This window comes from Oikopleura dioica, chromosome 1 (assembly GCF_907165135.1).
Source record: "Oikopleura dioica chromosome 1, OKI2018_I68_1.0, whole genome shotgun sequence".
In the NCBI taxonomy this organism is placed as follows: Eukaryota; Metazoa; Chordata; class Appendicularia; order Copelata; family Oikopleuridae; genus Oikopleura; species Oikopleura dioica.
In genome coordinates this window covers 8,859,995-8,884,009 of record NC_137291.1, presented here as the reverse complement: position 1 = coordinate 8,884,009, position 24,015 = coordinate 8,859,995, and the positions used below count along the sequence as shown (strand labels likewise).

Genomic DNA, 24,015 nt, shown 5'->3' with positions numbered 1-24,015 from the left:
CGTTGAAAACTTTATTGATCATTTAAATAGGGATGTCAGCAAGAAAAAGCTTGCCGATCTCAGTGGGAGCGAAATGTTCACCCAGCCGGTATAAGATTCTCCACTTGTCGCCCAAAAACTGACTACAACAATGTTCGAATGACAGAATCTTTCTGTACTCAGTGTTGCGATACAGAAGCCTGTGGATATCTCTGGACCCCAAAGTAAGCTTGTATTTACTCGTCTAGCTGTCTAATTGTTCTTTTTAGGTCAATTGCTGAATGGACTGTCGATACGAAAATCCAGCCACGAACAAAATTTACGTTTTCGATAAATTAAGATATCGAGAAATAACATGTTTACTGTATAAATAATTGTAGAAATAAAATATTTATAGCGGGCATCGTCGGCAGATTCTATTTGATTAAAAATTGCAAACTCATGTAGAAAAAAAAGAATAACAAAAATATTTTCGAAAAAGGTGAGATCCCGAAGGCAGGTTAGAAAGGCAATATTTGCACTTTTGAGGAGGGTACTGTGACTCACAACTGAACTTTGAAAATGAGATTAGTCTCTATTCAAGCCGCGTATAATTTATCAAAATAGGCTGAGAGAAAGAGAGAAAGGTAAATCTATTGATCGAGTCAGTAGCTTGAGAGATCAGCCCATCAAATCATCGTTAGCTTTACCGCAGATTTATATCGTATTATTCAACAAAGAGACCTGCTGAAATTAACCGATTATGAAACTTTACGAGCCATTTCCACCCATCATACTTTGTTTTGTCTCTAGATAGAAAAATCCAATTTTAGAAAAAATAAAACAGAAAGCGATTACCAGTATGTCAAGAGAAATTTTTAAAAGCTCGTACGGGTATGATCTGGCTACATACGAATGGATTCCAGAAGGAGAGATAAATTTTCTTGTCTATCTACTGCATGGATACGCAGAGTATCTCCACAAGTTCTACCTTGTAAGTGTTAAATTAGAACTGCTATCTTTTAACAATTTTGCAAGCCACTGATCGAACATTTTAAATCTCACGGTGGTGCTGTTTTTGGACACGACCATTACGCACACGGAGAGTCTGGCCCGTACGAAAAGACAAACAGAAATCGCTGCCAACTGAGATCTTTTCACGAATCTGCTGACGATGTCATCGAAAGAATCAAAATTATCAAAGAAAAATATCCTGACAAGAAAATGATAATTTGTGGTCACTCGATGGGAGGGCTACTTTCATGTTTAGTTGCTGAGAAATATCAAGGTAAAAATGGACAAGTTATATGTCCGACTACTATGTGTTCCTCTGGCCGCAAATGTCCTCAACCGACTAATTGGTTCTTTGAATTCAACAGTCTAAATTTAAGTTGATGGCGCAGTAATGATCGCACCAGCACTCAAAATTCACCCAAACACTGGCCCACCATGGCTAGTCTTCATTGGAAAATGGCTTGGCTTTCTCGTTCCATTTCTGAAGGTCGCAAAAGTCAAGGCAGAATACGTCTCCCGCCGGACGGATGTTGTCGATTTTTTCAAGACAACGATCAAAGAAAAGTATGGCGACAATGGAGGATCTACTGCAGGATTTGGACTAAAGTTGTTGACCGAGCAAGAACGACTTGAAAAAGAAAAGGTGATTTATTCGAAAAACTATAAGTTTGATTATAAGATTTAAAGACAATAAAAGGATCTCGTAACTTATCATCTTCAGTACAAAAGCATAACCTGTCCAGTGCTACTGACCCAAGGTACCGACGACTTTTTATGCGCAAAAGAAGGAGCGGATTTCGCAGCGGAACACTTTCCCAATGTTGAATACAAAGTCTACCAGGACGGATACCATCAACTCCATGCCGATTTACAACCAACAACCGAAGCTCTTTTCCGCGACATTACTCTCTGGCTCAAGAATTTAAATATTACTGAGTAATTTATCATACTTTCAATACATGGAAATTTTCAAATAAAACACGTCTTCAGTTTTCAAGAAATAATCAGGAAGATCCTGGTCCCAGTCGGTTTCTGTGACCTATTTATTTGATTTCTTTCGTCTATTTTTCTGTTGATCAAAATTGACTGTCTGTTTCTGCATGAGAAATGATAATCTGGGTTATAACTTTCATGTTATATAAAAATAGACACAAAGTTTCAATTCGAAAATGGCGATTTCATTTTTCAATAATTTTACTGCTGCAGAAAATTTGCTTTTGAGAGTAAATGAAAATTGCATTGACCTTGATCTTGGTGAAATCTGCTCTTCCTACTGCACTGATAGAACTGTATCATGCTTGAATAAGTGTGATTCCGACGATGTCTCTTGCCAAAACAGCTGTTTTCGACAGGGTTTTGATTGTATTGACGGATGTCCTTGCCACACCGACTGTTTTGAAGGGTGCGAAGGTTGTGCGGCTGAGATTTGTAGCGAATGCGCGGGACCAGGGGAGAATCCTGATTATAACAGATGTTTCTCTTTCAACCCTGATGGCACTGGAGGCGTTGTTTCTGCTCCCACTCCTCGCCACTATGTCGTTGTCAATGGAGAAGCTAATGCTGCTGACGTTGGCCACGGCCCTCACGCTGCTGATGGTCAATTTTGTGCGGACGGAGGCTATATTGCCGCTGGAATTTCCACCGCCTTCGAGGGTGGTCAAGCCGGACAGTGTGTTGTTAGCAAGGTAATGCCCTGTGCATCCGCTACTCAATATCCAGCTCCACTTGGCAATGAGCTCAACGGTGCTGGATCCAGCTGTTCTGAGAATTTCATGTGGGCTTGGCTCAATTCTAACAATGGTCGATACTGCCACATGGTTTCTGTCAAGGAGATAGGCTCGGAATCCTCTATTTTGGAATATTAAGAAAATATCTTTGTATCTTAAACATAATGTGCAATTCTATGGCATAAAAGAATTTCGAGCCTAGAGCGAGGAATCTACCGACGGTCAATACATTCTCGCTGCCGGAACGCGTCAAAGTACTAGAAATACGAATCAGTACAACGGCTACGTGGCCAAGATCAACTCGGCTACTGGTGAAACTATTTGGGAATTCGACTACACCGATGGTGCCGGAGCTAGATCAGGATTCGAAACTGTTCATTTGACCTCAGATGGTGGATTCATCGTCGGTGGCTTCATCAACCGAGAAGATACTGAAAAACCAGGCTTCAAATCTGGCGGACAAGTGGATCAAGGAACACCGGTTATGCACAAGTTTCCCGCTGCTCTCGCCTCGAGCAGTAGCGCTGGCTCGCCAATACCCGAGTGGAGTTTTATTTGCAACGGAAGCGGGAAATCGTGCAATCTTGATGATGGCTCAGTCAAGAACATGCGCGTCTACAACGATAGTGGCGTTGAAAAGGTTGTTGGTCTTCCTACCAGTCGAACTATCCTCGTTATCCTTGATGCGGCCTCTGGTCTCGAACTCGCCTACTCTGGCGATGGCATCAACAACGGCTTTGTCGGTGATGGAACTGCTAACGACATCGAAGTGGAATGGAACGCAAGTGGCGATGTATCTGGTTTCGTCACCACTGGTCTCCGAAACGTTCGAGTGCAAGTCGACAACGGAGTCAACTGCGGAGCTCTTGGCTGTTCCGTCATCACTGGTGCATTCACCAAGTACAGCGCCGATCTTTCCACGAGGGAATGGACGGTCGATCTCCAAAGTGGAGACTGGCCAGGTGGAGCGAATCAGTTCGCTTCTGTCGATGCGACCCCCTACGAATCGCTCGTGTATACCGAGTGTTGGGGAATGACAAGCGTCAAGGATGAAGTTGGAAATCACATCGGATACGTCGCTGCTTGTGGAACTGGCATCGAACCTGGTTGCCTCATCCATCCAGAGGTATCTGGCTCTAGCTTGAATATTTCATGAAGAAGGTATTTTCAAGCCAATCCGAACAGATTGCAGAAACGATCCCCGAAAAGCGTGGAGGGGAGCCGTTGCCCGAATCGATCTAGCAGGCAACCTTCTTTGGTACAGCATCAAATCTTACCAAGCTCCGAAATATGGAGTGGGAGGTGTCATGGAATCCGGCGAGTCTGCTTCTGAATACATTTTCCAAACTCCCGAGGGGCGGTAATTGTGATCTATTTATACGATCTTCTGATTGTTTTTAGAATTGTCTCTGTCACTGATGAAGGATTCGGAGGATTTGGTTTTTTGACATTTGAATGCGAAACAGGCATCTGCTAAAATAAATTGAAAAGTCTGTATTTTGTCATCATTTACTACTCTTAAAATCAAATAAAGACTCTCTTTACCTTCTTTATAATGGAGAAAATTGCTTCCTCCTTCGCTTAGCGTCATACCGCGTAGAATGAACCAGTTCTCGTCCGATCACTGAAGTTAAACTACGACGGGCGGGGTTAGTACTTACATGGGTGACCGGTTGGGAATACCTCGTGCGCTAAGCGTTTTGTGTTTTTGAAGTATTTTTTATGATGAGAAATCAAATCTATCGTTCGAAAGACTAAAATTCTTATAAGAGGAAAAATAAATGGAGATGATAGCTTGGTGTGATGGTCTACTGGCGGGGCGGCGTGTCCATGTCAAAAAGCGCCCTCTACCGCGCGCTTTTCTGAAACGAGGCCGAAAATAGGAGCGTGCAGCGACAAAACGACCTCGAAATCAAGCACCCCTTCTCTTTACTCATCCCATTTTTGAGTCCGATTTCGATTGTCTAACAGGTAAGAATCGCCTCCATGCCTTCTCTCTCCTATCCCTCCCGCCTCTTACAACACAGAAAATGACACACTCTCTAGAGGTTCACAGTCTTTCACGTGTACTCACTCCGAACTTGGAAGCTTTAGTCGCGTTTATGTCTGCCTGAAGGCGTACGTGACCACGTTCAGTTAGAAGTTATGTGTGGAGGCATAAAGCGGGTAAAGGATGTGGCGGTCCTGGAATCACTTCTTTTTAAAATAATCTTGAACTCAGAGAAAACTCATAATTTTAAGTTGATTTGGTTACAGTGAGATTTTGCCAGACTGATGAACTCGTCGAAAGACCGATGTTACGTGTGCGTCTAAAGTTCCAAGATTAAGAAACCGTTGACGCAAGCTTCAATTCTGGAGCCTTTTCGTTGACGTTTCTGCTTGTGAGAGGCGAGAGGGATAGGAGAGAGAAGGCATGGAGGCGATTCTTACCTGTTAGACAATCGAAATCGGACTCAAAAATGGGATGAGTAAAGAGAAGGGGTGCTTGATTTCGAGGTCGTTTTGTCGCTGCACGCTCCTATTTTCGGCCTCGTTTCAGAAAAGCGCGCGGTAGAGGGCGCTTTTGACATGGACACGCCGCCCCGCCAGTAGACCATCACACCAAGCTATCATCTCCATTTATTTTTCCTCTTATAAGAATTTTATTCTTTCGAACGATAGATTTGATTTCTCATCATAAAAATACTTCAAAAACACAAAACGCTTAGCGCACGAGGTATTCCCAACCGGTCACCCATGTAAGTACTAACCCCGCCCGTCGTAGTTTAACTTCAGTGATCGGACGAGAACTGGTTCATTCTACGCGGTATGACGCTAAGCGAAGGAGGAAGCAATTTTCTCCATTATAAAGAAGGTAAAGAGAGTCTTTATTTGATTTTAAGAGTAGTAAATGATGGAGAATTTTAAGACTTTTATGGAGAAATTTCGGCATCCAAAAGAATTGCATACTGGCTTTTATCTGCTGAGTTTCCACTGAAGTTACTGTTTATATCACCTAAAGAGTTTAATCAGCTAACCTGAAACTCGCGTCGTAAAGCTGATCCATCGCCGGAATTTTACCCTGACCAACTGCCAGAACAGCGGTTTCAAGCTCGGAACTTTTGGTTTAAATCTTTTCAAATTGGTTACGTTAGAATTGAACTGCTTGATTCGCACTCCGCAGATTTCTTGAGCGGAAAGATGAAGCTTGTCTGGAATGATTTTGATTTCTCCATCAGATGTTCCGATCCATAAACAATTTGTTTCCGGGACACAGAGGACGCTCGTTATTTCTATACTCGAGCCAGACGTGAAGCGCCTACAAATGCTTTATTTTTTTCAGTTTCCATCATACCTTGTTGAGCTTCTACCAACTCTGTCAATTACAGTGTTGTCCATTTTCCGAACGAAATTGCCAGTTGTTCTGTCGTGAACATAAATCCCCTTTTTATTTTTGGAGACGATGTAAACCGCATGACCGAGAGCAAAGAAAAGTGCATGGTGATCCTTATTCATCATTACTGTCAGATCATCGAGGGTCATTGCAACAGTTCCACCGCGAAGAGCAAAAACCTGGGTGTGCTTGTTTTGAATATTTTCGACAGCGAGTTGGTCGATCGGTCCACTTTGAGTGTCCCAGTCAATCCTCACTGGGCTCCATTTCATTGTCTCCCGCCACTTCTTTGTATTCGAATCAGAAGAGGAAATCGAGCTGATAATTGAATCGACATTAGTGAACATAATTTTTCCGTCATCCAATCCAACGTACATTCTTTCCTTGACTGCAGTTTCACTTGGCTTTTGAGGGAATTTAGCTCGTTTTGTGAGCCCAACAGACGTTTTACGCGTGTAGGGAATATGAAGAATCTTAACGATATTGTCTGGGAAAAGATCAAAAGATCTTTGAGAGGCTTTCGATTCGAAAGTTTCGAATGTCAGTTTTCTATAGATTCTATTATATAATTCTGAATTCTTATATATTCAACTGTAAAATTTCAAGCCTGGCCTGCAAATCGACCATGATTTTCCGTCGTAAACATCGATGCATCCGACTTTTGAATCTTCCGTTGAATAATAACCACCCGTAAGCGTAAATGTCTGATTTGCCGTTTTAGCCGAAACATCCAGTCCTTGCACACAAAAGGGATGTGAGCGCTCTACTCCTCGATCAAGGTGCTTTCTCACTTTTTCCAAGTCAAACTCGATACCGTCGATTCTATGATGCTCTTCTCTCACAAACTTGCTTTTGATGCTGATAGATGCTCTTCTAACCAAGGAACGAAGAGGCGTGCTTGGTTTTGGTGGGGCATCTCCTGAATTTCGAACTGAAGAGCTTTTCTTATGAAGGATTTTTAGATGTTATTATTATCTATTTTTGTTGTTTTAGTTTCAAATCCAGCCTTAGATTCCTTTGGCCGAAGAGTCCAAAGCTGCCAATCGAGTCGATTTTGTTCTACTGTTCGCTCAATATGTTTCTTTCGAATCAATGTTGTTGGGGACGTAGTAAATTTCACATCATTTCGCCTACCCTCAGAGGTACTGTAATGGGATGTCACTCTTCCTTCATCAGAAGAAACTGAGTCCAAAAAGTTGTCACAGCTTGAATATCTCGGTCGCCGTCTCCTTTCTGTTGATTTCGATTTAGCAGAAGACTTATTTGAGATGCTGAAACAAGTCAGATCTTTCAATGGAGCATTATCTTTCGATTTTTCAAGTTTTAGCGAAAGTCTGAAAGCCCAAGAAATCTGTTTTTCAAGAAGAGTGACAAGTGTTTTCATATTTGGTCGTTCTGAAGGTCGGAATTTTGTACAGTGATCAATAATTGTCTCCATAATTGGCCATGCAGGCAGACAGCTCTCGCAGAATGCTTCAGGTCTCAATCCAAGATAAACTAGTTTATCCGGCTCTGAATTCGTCCTAGTCTTTTGATTGTGCTCAAACCAGGGGAAAGTCTCAGTAATAAGCTCGTGGAGTAACAAACCGAAACTGAAAACATCAACTTTGTGAGCATACGCTGAAGACCTTGAGACGGTTTTATTTAATCTGATCTTCACGACTTCGGGTGCAGAGTATCCCGCAGTTCCGGAGAAACCAGTCGTTCCTAGTGGTGTCAAATGCTCTGCGATACCATAATCAGCAAGCTTTGCGCAGCTTTTGCTCATGTGATCAAATGAAAAGACAAGAACATTTCCAAGTTTGAGATCTCGGTAAACGATTCCATTTTCATGCAAGTAAGACAATGCCTGTGCAACTTCTAGAGCTACCTTGTGTTTGAACCGATGAGTCAAGACGTCGGTTGATATCGCTCTTCTGGATTGCTTTGACTCGATTAGGGTCTCAAGACTTCCATGGGGAGCAAGCTCGATAATTAATGTTGGTTCTGGTTTCACTGAAAAGCCAAGAATAGACAAAATTTGATTGCATCTTGGTTCCACAAGTGATGTCAAAACTTTGAGTTCTTTTCGTAAGTTTTGGTAAGGATACGCAGTCATTTCACTTCCTCCAGTTGCAAAAACTTTCAGAGCAACGTCCAATCTCACTGGTCCTCTCGACAATTCTCCTTTGTAGACTGTCGCGAATCCTCCAACGCCGAGTACTTCTTTCCTTGTGAAATCTTCTGGTTTGGTTCTTAGCTCCGGATTGACAATGGTAAAGTCTTCGAGAAAAACTTCCGGAAGAAGTTCAGAAACATCCATCGCTCTTTCATCAATTGGGCACAGGAATTTGTTGTTTTCGGGGAAATTGACTGTGCTGGTGCAGTTGACAAGAGCTTGAGAGTACCCGCAAGCCTTGAGCAAGAAAGGCATGGGCAGAATAACCTTTGTTTCCTGTTTGACATAAACGCAGAAAACATAATACAGAGGAACGAAATTGTCCAAGAGGCCAGGATACCATTCAGCAATGATCCCGTCGATAACGTCGACACATTCCGCCATATAAAACTGACCTTTATCAGACTTTGAGACCGAAATTTGAAGCCAAGTCTGGACATTCTCTTCGAAGATCTTATGATCTTGACATGTTCCGCCACACCACGAGAAGTTTCCTTTGTGTGAATTGTCAAAAAAAGAGCTCATGAACTCGGCATCTCGAAGCTGGATGATAATTTTAGTTCCATTATTGCAATTTATTTTGAGAGCATCTTTGCGAACATCAAGGTCGATATCGGTCCAAAATTTTGAGTTCCAGGATGTTTCCGAGCGGTAGAGGTGCAGGAATCGAGAAATGACTCGAGACCAAAAATCAACTGGCATCGTCGTGAATGCATATAAGCGAGTAGTCATATCTTCTAACATATCAGTTGGTGTCTTCCATTTTCCCCTTGGCAACGAGCTGGGTACCAGATATTCATCAGTTTTGCTGTTGATTATCACTCCGATAAGTTCCATCATTCGAATTATTTTACCATAAAAGTCTTCGGGTATATTCTGAGGGACGAGAAGAAAGTCAATTAGCGATCGTTTAGTGCAGTATCCGGAGTTCTCGTCCAAAACTCTCTGAACATTCGACAATTTGTTGTTGCGACTACTCGGCAAACCCACGCTGGCTCAATAAAATATAAGTCCTGTAGTGAATCTTGATGTTTGCCGCTCATGCTTTGAGCATCGGCAAAATATAAGATACTTCCCGAAGATACAAGAAATTCTAGCGCAGTTCTAAGTTGCTCAATATCAAGTTTGATTCCAGCGGCTTGTGCACTTTTCAGAATTTCATTCGTTGACAAAACAGGTAGAGCGGGCCCTTCATAGAGCGATTCATTTGACTGGTGATGTTCTGGCGTATTCCAAGCCATCGGGCAATCAGCAAGCATGTTATACGCTCTCGTATTCTTTTCCCGTAATTTGATGTCTTGAGATGTTTTCGATCTTCCAGCAAGTCTAGTCAAATGTCGTTCTAGCTGCAGATAAGTTTCTGGGACCTTTTGATTGATGACAACTCGTCCGCCTAGCTGAAAAGTTGTCAAGCAATTCTGAAGAATATTTCTGAGTGTCGTTTCATTGTTATTGTCAGTTGCTTTTATGAAACACAAGTCTTTCAAATTATTAAATCTCAGCTTCTTAATTTCTTTTTCAATCCTTGCCACCCACATAGTCGACGCTTCAGAGTCGTTCGGCAGTTTGTCCGCGTGTGTTCCGATGATAACAAGTGGAGACTTTGGCGCTCTTGCTTTGATATTTGCTACCCAGTTTTTCAAATGGTTTATTTCCAAGTCGATTCTTCGTTCGAGATTGACAACAAGGACGTAACAGGCTCTTTCCTGGAAGAAATAAGGACTCGTGTTGTTGTAATGATCTAGTTTCCAAAAGTGAACTGCACATTGATTGCCTCCTCCAATATCAAGGGTTGTCTGACATACTTCCAGCCCTTCTGCGATCCTACAAGTTCCATTCATGCTGAAGAGATCAATCAAAGAAGACTTTCCAGAACCAGGTCCGCCGACAACAAAGACTCTCATACATCGGTACTCAACTTGCTTGATAAGTCGATGATTTAGAAACTCTAGCATTGGCTTTGGATTTCTGCCATCGATAGGGACCAGAGCTTTTGGTATTTCGAGACGCATTCCATCAACTTTAAATGTAAAGAGATTCTTCAGCTTTCCAAGCTCATTTGGTAGCTTTGTGGCGAAATTATGTGACAAATTAAACTGCATTAGTTCTTCAAGCTCTCCAAGATCCTTTGGAATTTCTCGAATCTCGTTGTTTGCCAAATTTAACGTTCGTAGTTCTGACCAAAGTGAAACACGCTTGTCATGGTCGTTGAAATCGATCTTTAAAATTTGATTGCCAGAAAGATCTAAGAATGATAATTTCGGTAATTGAAAAGCAGCCAATGGAAGTTCTTCGAAATTGTTCTTTGCTAAATGCAATTGTGTTATTTCCGGATCGGGAAAGTCGGACATTCTGCTGGTTTCCATAACTCTTGATTCGCTCATGGGTTCGAATGCGTCTTCATCGAGACCTTCAAGAGTGAGCGAATCTTGATATCGTTCTTCGTCTTCGTCTGATAGAGAGAGGTATTTCAATCTGTTTTCTGAAAGCTTCAGTATCTGAACACTTGGAAACATCTGATAATGGGTGTAGCCGAAGTATTCAATGGAGTTGTGATCGAGATTTAAAGTTCGTAGATCTTTGAGCCCAAATGATTGCCCAAGGCGGACTTCTGGTATTTCTTTGATTCCACATTTTCTCAGCTCGAGTACGCGTATTCCTGGCAGTTTCCGAATAAGTTCAGTTGGAAAACCTTGTAAAGGATTTTCTGATAAATCAAGATGCTCAAGATTGTGAGAGTCGAGAGAGTCGCAGGAAATGGTAAGATGGTCAACGGTCATTGGAATCTGAGTTGACTTGATTGATAATGATTTCAAGTTAGGCAGCTGGTTCAGAAAGGTTAACTCAATGGACGAGAAGAAATTTCGATCAAGGTTGAGTTCATTGAGAGTCGTCCCTAGCACAATGAAATCTGATGGAATAGCGCGGAGACGGTTGTTGGAGACAACGAGACGCTTGGCATTTTCAAGAAGCTGTTTATAATTTTCACTCTGTTCCTCAGGCACATCCAGGGTGTCAATTCTATTATTGGAAAGATTGACTTCGGCTGGTCGCTTCGGCGGTAATTTGAACGTAACATGAGGCTTTGTTCCAGATTTGTTGCTTTTCTGATCTTCGTCTGCCCATGGATCAAGTCCATCGATTTCGCTGAGGAAGAATTTTTGCACTTTCTTACCAAAATATTTGTCCAAGAAATTGACAAAGTTAAGCTTGATTTCAGGCTGCTTCTTTTCAGAGGAGCCTTGGCTTCTTGCAAACAGAGCAAGATATTGTTGTGTGACGTCGTTGAGCTGAAGGCTAGACCAGTCAAGTTTGTCTGTTACGCCAGAATTGTCGGAAAGGTAAATGAGGAGGAGTGATTTGATGTCATCTACGACTTTTCGGTCGGATATGAGTTCCTTCACAAGACCTTGGCTCCAATCTCGAGCTAACAGAACTTCAACAACTTTGTAAGATGCTTTACGGCACGCCAGTTTCAAAATCATGTCCTCTGACAAGAAGACTCCATCTTGCTGAGAATCAACCCAAATATCGGCTAATTCTGTATTTTGGGATCTTGTTTTCAGCATCCCTGTGAATGCTCGCTGAGCTTCATTCCATTTTGGGCATGATGATCGTTTCACTTGATCAAGTGCGTACATACAAAGTGACATCATGCCAGCATTGTCAGTGTTGATCGCCTCTAACTTGAGATCATGGAGGAAAACCTTTTCTCTGAGAAGCGAGATTCTTAAAAGATTGAAGCAAGCACTCTCCATATCTTCAGTCTTTTCCCATTGACTTTCGAGAATTGATTGAAGCTGCGTGATAAATTTTGGCATATTTGAGCTCCAAATGAAAATCGGAAAACCTTGCATGATCAATTCCAGTGCGTGAAGTGTTTCCAAGAGCAAGGCTTCTCTGGAATCGTCACGATAAAACTCCTTGAAGAGATGCTCGAGAACGCCGTATGCTAGACTTCCATTCCCCACCATTCTATGAATATCCCTCGCCGACGACCTTGCAAAAGTCTCAGTCGCAACTGTTGCATCAGGTTGCGAAATTGATTTGAGGAATTTCAGCAAGGGTTTGGTATCATGCCCTGAGCGTGTTAGGAGCATTAAAAGTCCTCGAATACTTTGCAGAATTGCCAATGGACAGACATCATTCTCATACTCTGGACAGGTCGCTTTAATTAGTAGCTCAAGCAATCGAAAGAAGAAAAATTCAAATCGTTTTTCATAATTGAAAAGCTCATCCCTCATGTCTTCAAGAATGGCTACTTGCGAAAGAACTTTCGAAAACGCTGCAAGACCTTTTTGCATGATTTTCGGCACCAGATCTGCTTTGACTGGATCTTCTGATGGATAAATTTTCGACCAGCGGCGTAGAGAGCTGAGCAACGAGTAGCAAATCTCATTTCTAACTGCGCAGATCATTACAAAGGATCTGGAGATGGCATCATGAGAGCATGTTGTCAGATTTGAGAGGAGTTTTATGGCGAGATAGTGGAGCTCAATTTCGTCAAAATCCATGAGTGTTTCATAGACAAATTCGTGCCAGGCGGTCGACGTTGTGAGTACTAAAGAATCATTAGTAATGATTACCGAAAGAGTCCATCTAAATTGCTAGTGTTTACCTAGAAGAATATTTTCCTGTGATTTTTCCGTTAGTTCAGCAAGCAAATTCAGCATGTTTACACGCAAATCGACAGCGCAAGCGTCCATCGTCCGTATTTTACCGTCCAAAACGGCAATTATATCACTAAAGTGCGAACTGTGCGTCAATTAATCACATGGTGTTCTAACCTAGAGCCAATAGATGTCTTCATGTCTGGACTAACAAAGGCAAGCTTCGTGAGAAAACGAAAGCTGAGTGTTGTGAGACTGTCGCTCAGCGATTCCTTGCCAAGCTGGTGGAAAAGATGTGCCAGTATGTTTTTGTGGAGACGTTCGCAATGCTCAAGTACAGCGTGAGGAGCTGTATTGAGCAGAATCATTAGTGCCTCGCAAGTTTCATGTACCAACAAGTCATCGTCGTATCGCGACAACATCAAGCTAAGATTTGCGACAAAACGAACTGCCATTCTCTTCGAGAGAGTTGATTTCTTCGCGATTTGCTGGAAAATTCCAACAGTTGGAATGAGAATGTTGACTGCTGCATCTGTATCGTTGATGGCAAGATCGTCAAGATTATCAAGCAGCTTTTCAGCGTATTCTTCTTGCAAGAGGAGATTCGTAACAAGCTGGCTTGTTTCAGCAAGATCGCGAAGAAAAGTCAGTCCCGCGACTTGAACCCGTTGAGAGTCTTCGTAATAAAGCAAGACCTCAGATGTCGCCTTGAAGATTCGGGCAAAGTGCTCGCTGAAGAAATCAGGACTCCTCAGTAAAAGAAGAGAGAAGAGCGAGAAGGTTCGGACTGCTAAATCTTCACTTTCACAAGCTCGGCTTTGGATCAGATTCACAAGGCCTTGTTTCCGTCCCGATTTCTCCAATAATGTTGATGAATGTTTGAGAGTAATGAGCTTGAGGAGCTCTTCCTTGAGCTCATCTTCGGGCAAATGATGCAAAGATGTTGCAAATACTAACTCAAACTTTATCAAATAAAAATTCAACTGAACAAACCTTGAAGTTCTGTTTCCTCAGCCATTTTCTTTCATATTTTAGCTCTTTAGAATATTTTTGTATTTCTCGAATATTCGTATTTACGTTTTAGCGTATTTAAGATGGATAGTTGTGTAAAGTTGTGACGATATGACAACTTTCTCACACATTGTCTATTTGCACGGATATGCTTCCGTTGAACCGAGTTTGTGTGTGATCACTTGGTCGGTGGATTTACGTTTTTGCGTAACTTTCAGCCCGGCCTGACAGATTTTAGGAGAAATCGTATCTAAGCTAGAATTCGCTCTTGCTATAATATTGCTTGATGATAAGAGCCTGCAGAAGAACGAAGACACAAAAAATAATCCATCAATAATCGACATTTTGGATTATCCAAATTTGGTTGTATTTCATGAATTTAATTTTGAACTTGACATGATCCTAGTTGCCAGGGTGCCGAGCACGACTGTAAGCCGCACCCGACATTAATAAATAATTGGGTTGGGACAGGAAACGAAAAGTTTTTTCGCATCGGAAAGGGGAGCGTGTGTTCGAACGGGGAATCTTCGTGATTGTTTCCGCGAAGTAAGGAGAATTTACAAAGCGAAGAGGATGAGGAAGGCAACCATCAAACAGAAGAGACCCATGGCTTCGGAGAGGGCGAAACCAAGAATGGCGTAGCTAGAACAGAGTGAGATTCTGGTAGAAAAAATGGGGACTTACGAGAAGAGCTGAGCCTTGAGGGATGGGTTTCGGGCGTAACCGATGATGAGGGAACCGAACACAGTTCCGATACCAGCTCCGGATCCAGCGACTCCGACGGTAGCAGCTCCGGCACCAATGAACTTGGCGGCGGTATCAATATCTCGGGCCTGAGCAGAGACAGAGAGAGGTCTGAATATGGAGGAGTTAGATTACTGTTCTGGTAAAAGAAAATAATTGAAGATAATTTATAATAGCTAGTAGAACTTACCGGACGGCGACCTGAGCAACTCGTCGTGGGGCAGCAAGGGCAACTCGGGAGATCATGATCTAAGCTTGAGAAAACGTTAGAATTCCGCTTCTGGTGGGTTGAAAAGTCAACTGAGCACGAAAATGATAAAATAACAGTGGGATGGAGCATGTTCTAGAAATAAGTCTCTCGGTGTTCAAAAATTCTCTCGGATAATCGAAATTTCTTCTCGAATTTCGCGTAAGGTCGAAAAATAAGGGAAAAACGCGAAAAACGGGCAAAACAAATCTAGAGACGAGCGGCGGAGACTGGGCAATATGACGCTTTCGAAATTCTGATTGGTCGAGGCGTGGTTCGGTCCAAAAACGATGCGCGATGACGTCATCGCAAATTTCTCAGAGTGCTGCTCTAAGAATTCAAGCTTCAGAGCTGTTTTCGTCCGTCTTGTCTTAAAAATGGATAGTGCAGATGATGAGGAGTACATTACGAAAAAGCACAACCCGGATATGTCCGAAGAAAAGTGGGATAATCGGTGGGAAAAGGCAAAACAGGTTAGAAAAATGCTGTTTTTCGACGAAAAATGCCAATCTTCTCTAGCAAAAACTGGGTGCAAGAGCAGCAGAATGCAAGAAGCTACTTGAAAGTGTGCCTGAATATGAAAGGGAACGAATTCGAAAGCTTGCTGAAGATGATGCGAAGAAAAGAAGACACTGGAAAGAAGGAACGCGACGGGACAGTAGGAGGAAGAAAAACGACGATGACTCTGATTCTGAATCTGATCAAAAGTCAAGAAGATCGAAGAGGAAAAGAAGTGAGGAAAGAGAAGGCAGCAGCAAAGCAAAACCGATTCTCGATTTGAGAACGAACAGGGAACGAATGCTCGATCTACAGAAAAAGGAAGAAGAAGAGGACGAGCCAATTAATCCCAAGCTAGGTGCCTAATTAGCAGTACTTTTATGTTCGGTCATTTAGAGAGTTTCTTTCTCTAATATTGCCGAGACTACCTTTATTTTATTCCTCAAATGACCGTTGAAAAGCGCAATAAAGACCAAGAAAAACGGAGAAAACGGGCGATGGAACATCTCCAGCCGACATTGAAGAAAGCGCATATCTATCCGCTGATAAACGGACAAGGTTGAGTCAACAATAATTTGTGCTTTTCTTCAATCTTTCTCTTAGTGCGATCAACAGAGCCAGGAGAAATCACGATGCTTCCACGAAATCACTCAAATGAAACAGACATCGACCAATCTATCCCTTCCGAAGGGCCTGTTTCTATGCTTCAAGGAAAAGCCATCATTGAAAAGAAACGAAAAGCACCAGGCTGCAACGACGACTGCGGACTCACTTACTCGGAGTATAAAAATATGATGATGCGGCCGAAAGACCCGACGCGCAAGAGAAGATATCACCATGTCCGACACGCCGAGTTAGAGAACGCGTATGGCTTGCGATTCCCTGCTTGCTTTTTTGCTCTTTATGAATTTGCTGTTGAATGCGATCCAATGGTACGGAAAGAAAGATCTACAGATGAATTGAAATAGACAAAAAATTTCTAGGATCCACTTCATTGCATGACAAAACTCGGTATGGTCATGACCGGTCCCTTCGAAGAGTGGCACAAAATGATGCAGGCGAAAGGCTACAGTCCCCCAGCGGCGAATATGATCCATCGACACATGAAAAATCGCTTCTACTTTGCTCCTCCGGAATTTCAAGTCTGCCTCATGAATGTGAAAGACAAATCATCACTGGGTTACTGGAGAGATGAGTTAGTAGTTACATGTTCAGAGTCAGAACTTCTGACACTAATTCAACAACATTTTAAGACCGATGGAATTGCCGCCTTTTGTCGCTATGAACAACCAAGATGAAGGTCGACTTTACGCAGTTGGACCGAATTTACTCGCTGCTGTCAAGCTCTGGCTTTATCGAAGAATCGGGTCATCTAATCTTCACACACGTAAATGCTTCGCGACAGTTACCGATATTGCCATCAAGTGGAATATTATCATCGAAAGAGTAACCTACGAGTTGCGAGAAAGAGAGACCCGCTGCAACGCTAGAACATTGAATACAAGTAAGAAGGCCTTTTCATTCATTAATTCTTATCATTTTCAGTTGGCATCTGCGTTCCAGTCGTCGAAGATGCGAAGGGGAACGAAATTGGCTACCGGCCGCTAGAAGTCGAAGACGCGGAGTTGCGATCAATCTGCGACCAGATTGAAAAAGCTCCAAATGATGCTGTTCGCCTCAAGAAATTTGCGCCACTACAGGAGATTATGCAGCGCGTTAATTTGGCAAACGATGAGTGCGATTTTGGAATGGGCCTTGAATTCGGGATTTCGCTCTTTTCCCATGGATCGAAGTATTTTCATAAGATGATATTGAAGGTATTACCGATGGCATACGAACTGCTGGATAGAAAAATATACGCCGAAATAATCAAAGCCCATATTGCGGATCGGCGAAAAACAATTTGCGACCGACACGATATTCTCTCCCCTGCCCAACTTCAAGGACCGCAAGTTGGAACATTCCGTGTCATGGAAGATCTGTCCATGCCAGTGCCTGTTCCAGCTCCAGTAGAAGAGGCGCCTGCGCAAGAAGAGGTGCCGGATCCAGACGATTACATCTCGAAAATTCGCTCAAAGGGAGTTTACGCAAAGCAGGATAAAGTTGCGGGCAAGGAGAAAAAGGCTGGTGGCTCTTCTGACTGGGGCTAGTGCAAAAAATCTCGACGAACTTGTTTCACTGTCATTTCACATCTCACTTTTGTAGCTTCAAATTGTAGCCTTCAATATCATTTATGAAATAATAAAACCCATTCCTTAAATCTATCTTCTGTATTTTACGATATAGAATGTCGGCTGGCGATGTGCAAATCACGCTGCCACAGGTTAACCATCAGAAACAGCCGGGGACGATCGAACTCAGCATGACACATTTGAAATGGTCGCCAGATATGATAGGCGAAGTCGTCCTCGTCGAAATTCAAAAAGTCAAAAGACAGAAAATATCTCCCGAGGGAAAGTCAAAGGTTCAAATTCAGCTAGAATTGACCGATGGCCGCGCGTTGACTTTTCATTTTGCCGATGATGATCCGAAAGCGTCCAGAAACAAGGTCAAGACGCACCTTGGAAAGCTCATGGGAAAAGTTTTGGCGAAGAAGGTCGACAAAAACCTTGAGGAGCGGAAGAGAGTGCTTCAAAACAACCCCAACCTCGTCAAATTATATAAACAGCTCGTCACAACTGGACAAGTGACTGCCGAAGAATTCTGGAGCTCAAGGGCGCATATGCTCGATTCAAGCCACGAGCAAGATATTGGCATCACAGCTGATTTCCTTTCAGAAGTAAAGCCACAGTCGGATGGAACGAACTCTATCAGATACAACTTGACGCCAGAAATCGTCAAGGTCATTTTCAGAACTTATCCGGCGGTGAAAAAGAGATACTTAGAAGTTTGCCCAGCAGAGTTGTCGGAGAAAGACTTTTGGACTCAGGAAAAGGTCAAAATTGCGAATTTGATTGATCTGCACTTTTATCGTCTTCTTTTTATCACTTTCACGAACCTCCAGTATAGTTTTTCCAATCGCAATACTTCCACAGAGAAAAACTGGTTGGAGAGAATGAAACTTCTATTTTCGCAAATTGTGACTCGCTGGAAGATAAGGAGCTCAGTAATCAAGCTCGCAATTCACTGGTCAACTTGGAGAGGATCTTTGACATGGATTATATGAACGAGTACGCGGAAAACGAAATCACGCAAAAGCTTAATGATAAGAAGCAAAAAGCTGCACTCAGCAAAAAGGAGGCGAAGAAGTTGTTAGTGAAGAGGATTAATAACCACGCTACTCAAGTCCTTCAATCTTGCCAAAAGTAACCTGCCCTTCTTAACTTTCCATTTATTTCTTTCAGACGAGAAGCATCCGAAGTTACCAATGGTGTCCCCGCGAAACGAATGGCCGACGACGTCCGAGCCCACCTATCTGAAAATGTTGATTTAGTCAAGCAATCTGAAACCACCGCGGTTCCCTGTACAATTGTCGACAAAGATAGCTTCTTCAACTGGGGCGCTGATGACGATAAGAAATCGACGCTCAATCGAATGGATGAGCGACAGGTAGCCATCACTCGTAAATAACATTTGTCATATGATCATAAAACTTTCAGCGAAGAAGCTGCCTCAAACATTTTCAACGATCAACTGACGATTACAAGTCAGACATTCACAACACAATACGAAATGCCCAAAATGAGTAATGTCTACCCGACCTTATTTTGGCGATAAAGACTGTTTTCTAGGTTCCCTAAAGTTCTTCTGACCTTGATGCAGGAACAGCGCCGCGCAAATAAGTCGGAGTTTTCGACAGAGCTTCCGCCAGATGATCTCGTTGATGCGCTAGAGCTGTTGAAAGAGATCATACGACAGTTTTGGAGTTGTTTTCCATATAAACCAGAGGTCCGTCTTAGAGACAAGATTTGATTTTAGCGTTTTTGTTTTATAGTTGGAAGAGAAGCTTGAACGAATGATGAACAATATCAAAGAATTCGAGAACAAACTCGACGTGATGGAGGACGATTACCGGGAGAGAAGCGAGCCTGGACAAATGAGAGAGATGGTGAATGCCTGTAGGAAAGGCTTTAGACGTTCATATCTATTGAAATTATTATATTTTATTTTTTTCATGATGAGAAGCCTTGATAGAGAAAAATTTAGTCAAATTAAACAGCAAACCCAAAAAGCTAAAAAACGAAAATAGTTCAATCTCTTCTATCTATTTGTATAAAGCACTGCCACGCTACAATCTACGGTCAGATTCTTAGTAACTCCTTCAGAATGAAATGATGTGATGAATATCGTCCACGTTGCGATCTTTAATCTCTTCGTTGTTTTCGCACTCGTCTTTTGTGGCGGATTTATCCAGTCCGAATACTCTTTCTACTGGCTCATTAGCGATGCTGGTTTGCCATCGAATATTTCTGTAACTTGCTCTGCAAATGCGACCTTGCCGGAGTGCGATGTATATACAAAAGATGTTGTTCAAGGTATTTTCACTTTGAAGTTTGCTTTCATTCATGTTACCCTGCTAGTCCTCGCGCGATATGGCGAGTACAACGCCATGTGCAGCTTCGGCACTGGCATGATAGGAACTATCATTGGAACTGTCAGCGATGTCATCGGACGAAAGAAAGTTCTGGTTGCTAATAAGATTGGATACTTCGTTTCAATAGTAGTCACAACTTTCATAACCTACTATCATCTTCATCCATTCTTCTTCTTGATTCCTAGTACTATATGGAATCTTGTTGGTGGGTACAGTGTTATGCTTGGGGTGACTTTTGCAACAGTGACAAGCTACAGTCCTGATGAGAAACGATTCTGGTACATTGGTAAGTTTATTACAAAAGTAACGATGAAAAATAATATTTAGTTGCTGCTGATGTCGGAATTTCCATTGCAGGACTTACTGTCACTGGAATTGGTTATCTAATAAATACCCTCCCCACGGAAAATTACTGGATGGTCACAGCCGTCGGCATCGGTGTCATGGCAGTTCCCGTCCTCCTCGCAATTTTCGGAATGAAAGAAAATGTCTTACCTCCAGAAATCGCTGCTTTTGACAAGCTAAAGAAGTGCTTTACTGACATCAAAGAAATCTGGTTCCGACGTTCACATTTAAACAAGTTCCTCTGGTCAATAGTTCTTGTTCCTGCTCTGGACAAGCTCGTTTCTTTTGGTACGAGCTCGATTACGAATCTATATCTTCAATCGGCTCCATTTGCATGGGATCCTGAACAATTATCGATGTATATTTCTGCTTCAAGCCTTCTGGTAAAAGAAATACTCAAGTGATTGAAATTAAAGATGTTTTTAGGGTATTTTATCCTTTATTTTACCTGGCGTTTTCCGCCACTTTGGAATTTCACACTTCACCATTATCTACCTCTCATTATTGATGAACATCGGGAGCAACATCATGTTCGGGAAAGCTACTACGACCGTTATGATTATGTGCACTCTCGGTTTCAACGTGCTAACCGGAAGCTACATCCCCGTCATCAGAAACTTGCTCGCTATGAATACAGAAAAACATAATCATGGTGCTGTTTTTGCTTTCTTAGCTGCTTTGGAAGGTAAGATTTTTGTTTCTCCTGTGATTTTTAGCCCAATTCTGTAGCAAACTGCATAACCGCTGGTGGCCTTCTCTACTCTTATCTTTACCACGAGTTCCCTGTAGACACAAGCTGGCTTTGGTGGCTTCTATCTTCTGCCATCGGCGTTGTTGGCTTCGTTTTTGCCATATGTGCCCATTTTGTTTATGTCGAAAAGATCAGATTTGCTGAAGACCAACGTTGCCTTATCAATGAAATAGACGATTCTGCTTCTGAGAGCTTTAGGTAAGCAACCTTTTATGAGATTTTCCTTACAATTTTTCATTTCAGCGAGTTCGACGGAGATCAAACCCCGCTTGACTAATCCAACCCCTATTCAATCCGTCATTGTCTCCAACTGTTCCATTCTATTCAACTCTAACCAGCTTATAAATATTCCCTTTCAATAAAACTTTGCAAAAATTCAAGCTTCAAAAGACTTTTTCCTTGTTTTGGTGGTCTGAGACGGCCTGTCTGGTGCAAAACGTTGATTAAAATTAAACAGCAATATTTTAGAGACTACCTCACATGTCTTTTCATTCGCCAAAATTATTGTACACAGAACAAAAGCAGCTCCCGCCACCGCTGAAAGATTATGTAACGCTGAATGTAACGCAGAATGAAATCGGTATGAAATTGCTGTTTTGCTCCTTGATATCTCGTGCCTCGCCAATAACGACTGTGTAGGGTTTCATCTTAATTCATTCAGTGATCCATCACATACGAATCTGCGCCGCGAGCCTACGACATCCTCAAATGGCCGGATCAATGAACAAAACACATAAAGCCAGCATGTCCGATTTTTTAAATTATGGCGATCTTGAGAACAAAATTGTCGATTTTTTCGGAGAGTCAACGCTGGAGATCGTCCGCGAACGCGCCAAGGGGAACATTGATTTCCTCAATCGACTCCCTAAAGAAGCAAAGATTGCGCTTTTGACAAGGCTACCCTTAGAGGAACTACCGAAGATGGGACTTCTGAACAAGGAGTATGCAAAACTCTGTGCCTCAAATGAGCTGTGGGAGAAGATGTGTGAGCAAAATGGAATCACCATTGATGAAAACGTCCGTTTATTAGGCCTCGAGATTGGATTCAAAAAGATCTTCTTCTCAAATAAAGGTTTAAATTTTATCCTAGAATTACAATTAATCAGATTTAGTGGATATCCAGCGGCAAATAAGAAGGATGAAGAAGCAATCAACATTCATAACAGCATGATTTTCGATTTTGAGATTTCAATCTGGGCAGAGTTCTATTTTTATAATTACCTAATTCACACTTTATCTTTCATAAAAAATAGAGACTAAGCTCAAGTATTTTCAGATTTCGGACAAGATGAATTGTGAGGGAGAAAGCGACATTATGTGGATGAATTTCAACCAAGATGGGTCGAGTTTATCGGCTGGATCTAAAGCAGGATTTTACTTGTATGGCCTTGCTAATGGAACAGAGAAGCTTGATGTAAGTCTCTATTTCTTTTCCCCTCATAAAATCTTCCAGGAACACTTTGACCAGTCAGCACAAGATGTTATTCTTGTCGAGCGCCTTTTCAATTCATCTCTCGTCGTTACGGTTTCACAGACGAATGCCAGAAAGATCCGTGTCTATCATTTTCGAAAGGGGTCTCTCATCCTCCAACATACTTATCCATCTGCTGTACTTGCTGTTAAGATGAACCGATCTAGATTAGTCGTTACACTTGAAGGTAATCAGAAACCGAGTATTCTCGGAGTAAAACTATTTCTAAAGAAAGTCTGTATATTCACAACATCCGCGATATGTCAATCCTGCACACAATCCGAGAAACACCACCGAATCCAAGAGGCGTCTGTGCTCTTGCAGCAACGGACGCCGACGACACCTGTGGTTATCTAGGTAATTTCATTCCCATAGGCTTTCTTTTGATCTTTTCAAAAAGCTTATCCTGGTGCAACTCACGTCGGAGAATTAAACATCTTCGACACTGTTGATCTACGAGCAGTTACGTCTCTTACAGCCCATGACAATCCAATAGGTACTCAAGAACTTGTCTTGCCATTTGAATTTTTTTCCATAATAAGCTGCTGTCGCAATGGATCGAACGGGTAAAAAAGTCGCCACTGCATCCGAAAAAGGAACTGTCATCCGAGTTTTCTCGATCCCAGAAGGCAAAAGACTTTTCGAATTCCGACGTGGTGTCGCCCGCTGTGCAACAATTTCATCCCTGAACTTTTCTCCTGAGGCCAATTTCTTATCAGTTAGCTCGAACACCCAGACAATTCATATTTTTAAGCTCACTAATGTCCAAGAACAGGTAAACCTCTTCGATATTAACCATCTTACCCTTCTCTGCTAGACTTCAAATGAAGAGCCGCAAAATGACTGGGGGAGTTACCTTACTAGAGGTCTCCAGTCTGCGGCTAGTTATCTTCCTTCTGGCGTGAGTGAGGTTCTTCAACAAGGAAGAGACTTTGCTACGGCGAAGTTGCACTCTTGTGGACTCAAAAACATAAGGTTTGGTTTGGTGCAAGAATTGCATTCGAGTCATTTTAGTACTATCCATGAAATTGGAAGAAAAATCTATCTTTTCGTCGCCTGTTCCGATGGATACCTGTATGTTTACGAGATTGACCCATCCGGTGGCGAATGTAATCTTATCAAGCAACATAAGGTACCCTGATTCTTTTGCGACGAAGACTAACCAACTTTTAGTTATGCCTTCCACGCGTGCCTGAAATCAGCTCCGAAGAGTCCGACCTTCCTCCGATGATTCACACCGTTGACTCCTAAACCCTTTTCCCTTCAATTGAGCTCCCCTATTTTCTATTCATCGGCTGATTCGCTCGGCCAAAAATACAATACTTGTATCAGAACTTCGATCTGTCGCCATAAAAATTTCAACATCTTTCTGCAATTTCAATTCTTCTTATTCAACTTTTTCTTTTTTCTATACATATTTTTTTGCAAATCCAGCTCTTCACTAACAAATTCATCTCTGTTCCAACAAAAAACATGAAAAAGTTCACCAAGCCTCCTGCGAAAATCGATTCTATTCTTTTGAATCTATTTGGGATGCCTTATCATGTACCTGCAGGAATGATCAATAGTCATTT

At 42.2% G+C, this 24,015-nt stretch overlaps 12 protein-coding genes and 2 pseudogenes across 14 annotated transcripts in view; 9 read left to right on the top strand and 5 right to left on the bottom strand.

The window, feature by feature from the left end:
- The window catches only part of LOC145695416 (THO complex subunit 1-like), a 47,655-nt gene extending 42,460 nt beyond the window's left edge, over positions 1–5,195 (bottom strand). The window contains exon 1 of the mRNA XM_081772403.1: positions 5,130–5,195. The gene's annotated coding sequence lies outside the window, so the exon portion shown is untranslated. The remainder of the gene's footprint in view (positions 1–5,129) is intronic.
- LOC145703854 (monoglyceride lipase-like) lies at positions 496–2,072 on the top strand. 2 transcript variants are annotated; one of them, XM_081781262.1, is made up of 5 exons: positions 496–626; positions 820–952; positions 997–1,246; positions 1,350–1,615; positions 1,694–2,072. In XM_081781262.1, the coding sequence occupies exons 2-5, from the start codon at positions 821–823 to the stop codon at positions 1,910–1,912; spliced, it is 867 nt and encodes a 288-aa protein (XP_081637388.1). In that variant the 5' UTR covers positions 496–626; position 820; the 3' UTR covers positions 1,913–2,072. The 2 variants fall into 2 exon arrangements, with proteins under 2 accessions (XP_081637388.1, XP_081637380.1); XM_081781254.1 differs by having other exon boundaries at positions 509–605; positions 792–952; positions 1,694–2,071.
- Positions 3,990–6,699, bottom strand: LOC145711989 (uncharacterized). The gene is made up of 5 exons (XM_081789677.1): positions 6,680–6,699; positions 6,034–6,621; positions 5,717–5,997; positions 5,649–5,672; positions 3,990–4,172 (listed from the first exon to the last, which is right to left on the bottom strand). The coding sequence occupies exons 1-5, from the start codon at positions 6,697–6,699 to the stop codon at positions 4,075–4,077; spliced, it is 1,011 nt and encodes a 336-aa protein (XP_081645803.1). The 3' UTR covers positions 3,990–4,074.
- Positions 4,279–4,397, top strand: LOC145695983 (5S ribosomal RNA; annotated as a pseudogene).
- LOC145695407 (uncharacterized) overlaps positions 4,591–24,015 on the top strand; it is a 40,416-nt gene continuing 20,991 nt past the window's right edge. Inside the window, exon 1 of the mRNA XM_081772393.1 lies at positions 4,591–4,670. The gene's annotated coding sequence lies outside the window, so the exon portion shown is untranslated. The remainder of the gene's footprint in view (positions 4,671–24,015) is intronic.
- Positions 5,401–5,519, bottom strand: LOC145695982 (5S ribosomal RNA; annotated as a pseudogene).
- Positions 7,016–13,934, bottom strand: LOC145711988 (leucine-rich repeat serine/threonine-protein kinase 1-like). Its single transcript, XM_081789675.1, has 5 exons — positions 13,834–13,934; positions 13,018–13,792; positions 12,849–12,973; positions 9,148–12,791; positions 7,016–9,112 (listed from the first exon to the last, which is right to left on the bottom strand). Exons 1-5 carry the CDS (start codon positions 13,856–13,858, stop codon positions 7,031–7,033), a joined length of 6,651 nt encoding a protein of 2,216 aa, XP_081645801.1. The 5' UTR covers positions 13,859–13,934; the 3' UTR covers positions 7,016–7,030.
- LOC145695415 (ATP synthase F(0) complex subunit C1, mitochondrial-like) lies at positions 14,211–14,938 on the bottom strand. The gene is made up of 3 exons (XM_081772402.1): positions 14,786–14,938; positions 14,536–14,706; positions 14,211–14,493 (listed from the first exon to the last, which is right to left on the bottom strand). Exons 1-3 carry the CDS (start codon positions 14,839–14,841, stop codon positions 14,409–14,411), a joined length of 312 nt encoding a protein of 103 aa, XP_081628528.1. The 5' UTR covers positions 14,842–14,938; the 3' UTR covers positions 14,211–14,408.
- Positions 15,148–17,592, top strand: LOC145695409 (histone PARylation factor 1-like). Its single transcript, XM_081772394.1, has 7 exons — positions 15,148–15,315; positions 15,362–15,695; positions 15,803–15,898; positions 15,944–16,272; positions 16,324–16,535; positions 16,594–16,844; positions 16,886–17,592. Exons 1-7 carry the CDS (start codon positions 15,220–15,222, stop codon positions 17,488–17,490), a joined length of 1,923 nt encoding a protein of 640 aa, XP_081628520.1. The 5' UTR covers positions 15,148–15,219; the 3' UTR covers positions 17,491–17,592.
- On the top strand, positions 17,628–18,399 carry LOC145711987 (general transcription factor IIH subunit 1-like). Its single transcript, XM_081789674.1, has 2 exons — positions 17,628–18,275; positions 18,376–18,399. The coding sequence occupies exons 1-2, from the start codon at positions 17,628–17,630 to the stop codon at positions 18,397–18,399; spliced, it is 672 nt and encodes a 223-aa protein (XP_081645800.1).
- LOC145695412 (uncharacterized) lies at positions 18,347–19,764 on the top strand. Of its 2 annotated transcripts, none has more exons than XM_081772399.1 (6): positions 18,347–18,645; positions 18,685–18,889; positions 18,940–19,025; positions 19,072–19,228; positions 19,275–19,388; positions 19,606–19,764. In XM_081772399.1, the coding sequence occupies exons 1-6, from the start codon at positions 18,494–18,496 to the stop codon at positions 19,618–19,620; spliced, it is 729 nt and encodes a 242-aa protein (XP_081628525.1). In that variant the 5' UTR covers positions 18,347–18,493; the 3' UTR covers positions 19,621–19,764. The 2 variants fall into 2 exon arrangements, with proteins under 2 accessions (XP_081628525.1, XP_081628524.1); XM_081772398.1 differs by lacking the exon at positions 19,606–19,764 and adding an exon at positions 19,475–19,584 and having other exon boundaries at positions 19,275–19,402.
- Positions 19,620–21,247, top strand: LOC145711986 (proton-coupled folate transporter-like). The gene is made up of 6 exons (XM_081789673.1): positions 19,620–19,815; positions 19,861–20,160; positions 20,202–20,602; positions 20,646–20,904; positions 20,949–21,168; positions 21,214–21,247. The coding sequence occupies exons 1-6, from the start codon at positions 19,620–19,622 to the stop codon at positions 21,245–21,247; spliced, it is 1,410 nt and encodes a 469-aa protein (XP_081645799.1).
- LOC145711984 (F-box only protein 36-like) lies at positions 21,715–22,141 on the top strand. Its single transcript, XM_081789672.1, has 2 exons — positions 21,715–22,042; positions 22,083–22,141. Exons 1-2 carry the CDS (start codon positions 21,715–21,717, stop codon positions 22,139–22,141), a joined length of 387 nt encoding a protein of 128 aa, XP_081645798.1.
- LOC145711983 (WD repeat domain phosphoinositide-interacting protein 2-like) lies at positions 22,259–23,692 on the top strand. The gene is made up of 8 exons (XM_081789671.1): positions 22,259–22,384; positions 22,424–22,628; positions 22,673–22,798; positions 22,842–22,937; positions 22,984–23,216; positions 23,259–23,416; positions 23,456–23,573; positions 23,615–23,692. Exons 1-8 carry the CDS (start codon positions 22,259–22,261, stop codon positions 23,690–23,692), a joined length of 1,140 nt encoding a protein of 379 aa, XP_081645797.1.

Excerpts from the sequence above, each read along its gene's own strand:
- LOC145703854 (XM_081781262.1), top strand. The coding sequence starts at position 821 with ATGTCAAGAGAAATTTTTAAAAGCTCGTACGGGTATGATCTGGCTACA. Across the intron at positions 953-996 it reads ATCTCCACAAGTTCTACCTT|CCACTGATCGAACATTTTAA; the intron begins GTAAGTGTTAAA and ends CAATTTTGCAAG. Across the intron at positions 1,247-1,349 it reads AGTTGCTGAGAAATATCAAG|TTGATGGCGCAGTAATGATC; the intron begins GTAAAAATGGAC and ends TCTAAATTTAAG.
- LOC145711989 (XM_081789677.1), bottom strand. The coding sequence starts at position 6,699 with ATGGTCGATTTGCAGGCCAG. Across the intron at positions 6,622-6,679 it reads ATGGTCGATTTGCAGGCCAG|AAAACTGACATTCGAAACTT; the intron begins GCTTGAAATTTT and ends TAGAATCTATAG. Across the intron at positions 4,173-5,648 it reads AACTCAGCAGATAAAAGCCA|CAGATGCCTGTTTCGCATTC; the intron begins GTATGCAATTCT and ends AATTTATTTTAG.
- LOC145711988 (XM_081789675.1), bottom strand. The coding sequence starts at position 13,858 with ATGGCTGAGGAAACAGAACTTCAAG. Across the intron at positions 13,793-13,833 it reads TGAGGAAACAGAACTTCAAG|TATTTGCAACATCTTTGCAT; the intron begins GTTTGTTCAGTT and ends AGTTTGAGTTAG. Across the intron at positions 12,974-13,017 it reads AAGACATCTATTGGCTCTAG|TGATATAATTGCCGTTTTGG; the intron begins GTTAGAACACCA and ends TTCGCACTTTAG.
- LOC145695415 (XM_081772402.1), bottom strand. The coding sequence starts at position 14,841 with ATGATCTCCCGAGTTGCCCTTGCTGCCCCACGACGAGTTGCTCAGGTC. Across the intron at positions 14,707-14,785 it reads GTTGCTCAGGTCGCCGTCCG|ACCTCTCTCTGTCTCTGCTC; the intron begins GTAAGTTCTACT and ends CTCCATATTCAG. Across the intron at positions 14,494-14,535 it reads CTCAAGGCTCAGCTCTTCTC|CTACGCCATTCTTGGTTTCG; the intron begins GTAAGTCCCCAT and ends ACTCTGTTCTAG.
- LOC145695409 (XM_081772394.1), top strand. The coding sequence starts at position 15,220 with ATGGATAGTGCAGATGATGAGGAGTACATTACGAAAAAGCACAACCCG. Across the intron at positions 15,899-15,943 it reads TCCGCTGATAAACGGACAAG|TGCGATCAACAGAGCCAGGA; the intron begins GTTGAGTCAACA and ends TCTTTCTCTTAG. Across the intron at positions 16,536-16,593 it reads CTGGGTTACTGGAGAGATGA|ACCGATGGAATTGCCGCCTT; the intron begins GTTAGTAGTTAC and ends CAACATTTTAAG.
- LOC145711987 (XM_081789674.1), top strand. The coding sequence starts at position 17,628 with ATGTCGGCTGGCGATGTGCAAATCACGCTGCCACAGGTTAACCATCAG. Across the intron at positions 18,276-18,375 it reads ACTTTTGGACTCAGGAAAAG|AGAAAAACTGGTTGGAGAGA; the intron begins GTCAAAATTGCG and ends ATACTTCCACAG.
- LOC145695412 (XM_081772398.1), top strand. The coding sequence starts at position 18,494 with ATGGATTATATGAACGAGTACGCGGAAAACGAAATCACGCAAAAGCTT. Across the intron at positions 18,646-18,684 it reads GTCCTTCAATCTTGCCAAAA|ACGAGAAGCATCCGAAGTTA; the intron begins GTAACCTGCCCT and ends TATTTCTTTCAG. Across the intron at positions 19,403-19,474 it reads GAGATGGTGAATGCCTGTAG|AGAAAAATTTAGTCAAATTA; the intron begins GAAAGGCTTTAG and ends AAGCCTTGATAG.
- LOC145711986 (XM_081789673.1), top strand. The coding sequence starts at position 19,620 with ATGAATATCGTCCACGTTGCGATCTTTAATCTCTTCGTTGTTTTCGCA. Across the intron at positions 19,816-19,860 it reads TACAAAAGATGTTGTTCAAG|TCCTCGCGCGATATGGCGAG; the intron begins GTATTTTCACTT and ends TTACCCTGCTAG. Across the intron at positions 20,905-20,948 it reads TTTCTTAGCTGCTTTGGAAG|CAAACTGCATAACCGCTGGT; the intron begins GTAAGATTTTTG and ends CCAATTCTGTAG.
- LOC145711984 (XM_081789672.1), top strand. The coding sequence starts at position 21,715 with ATGTCCGATTTTTTAAATTATGGCGATCTTGAGAACAAAATTGTCGAT. Across the intron at positions 22,043-22,082 it reads GATCTTCTTCTCAAATAAAG|TGGATATCCAGCGGCAAATA; the intron begins GTTTAAATTTTA and ends AATCAGATTTAG.
- LOC145711983 (XM_081789671.1), top strand. The coding sequence starts at position 22,259 with ATGAATTGTGAGGGAGAAAGCGACATTATGTGGATGAATTTCAACCAA. Across the intron at positions 22,938-22,983 it reads AGCCCATGACAATCCAATAG|CTGCTGTCGCAATGGATCGA; the intron begins GTACTCAAGAAC and ends TTCCATAATAAG. Across the intron at positions 23,217-23,258 it reads TCACTAATGTCCAAGAACAG|ACTTCAAATGAAGAGCCGCA; the intron begins GTAAACCTCTTC and ends CTTCTCTGCTAG.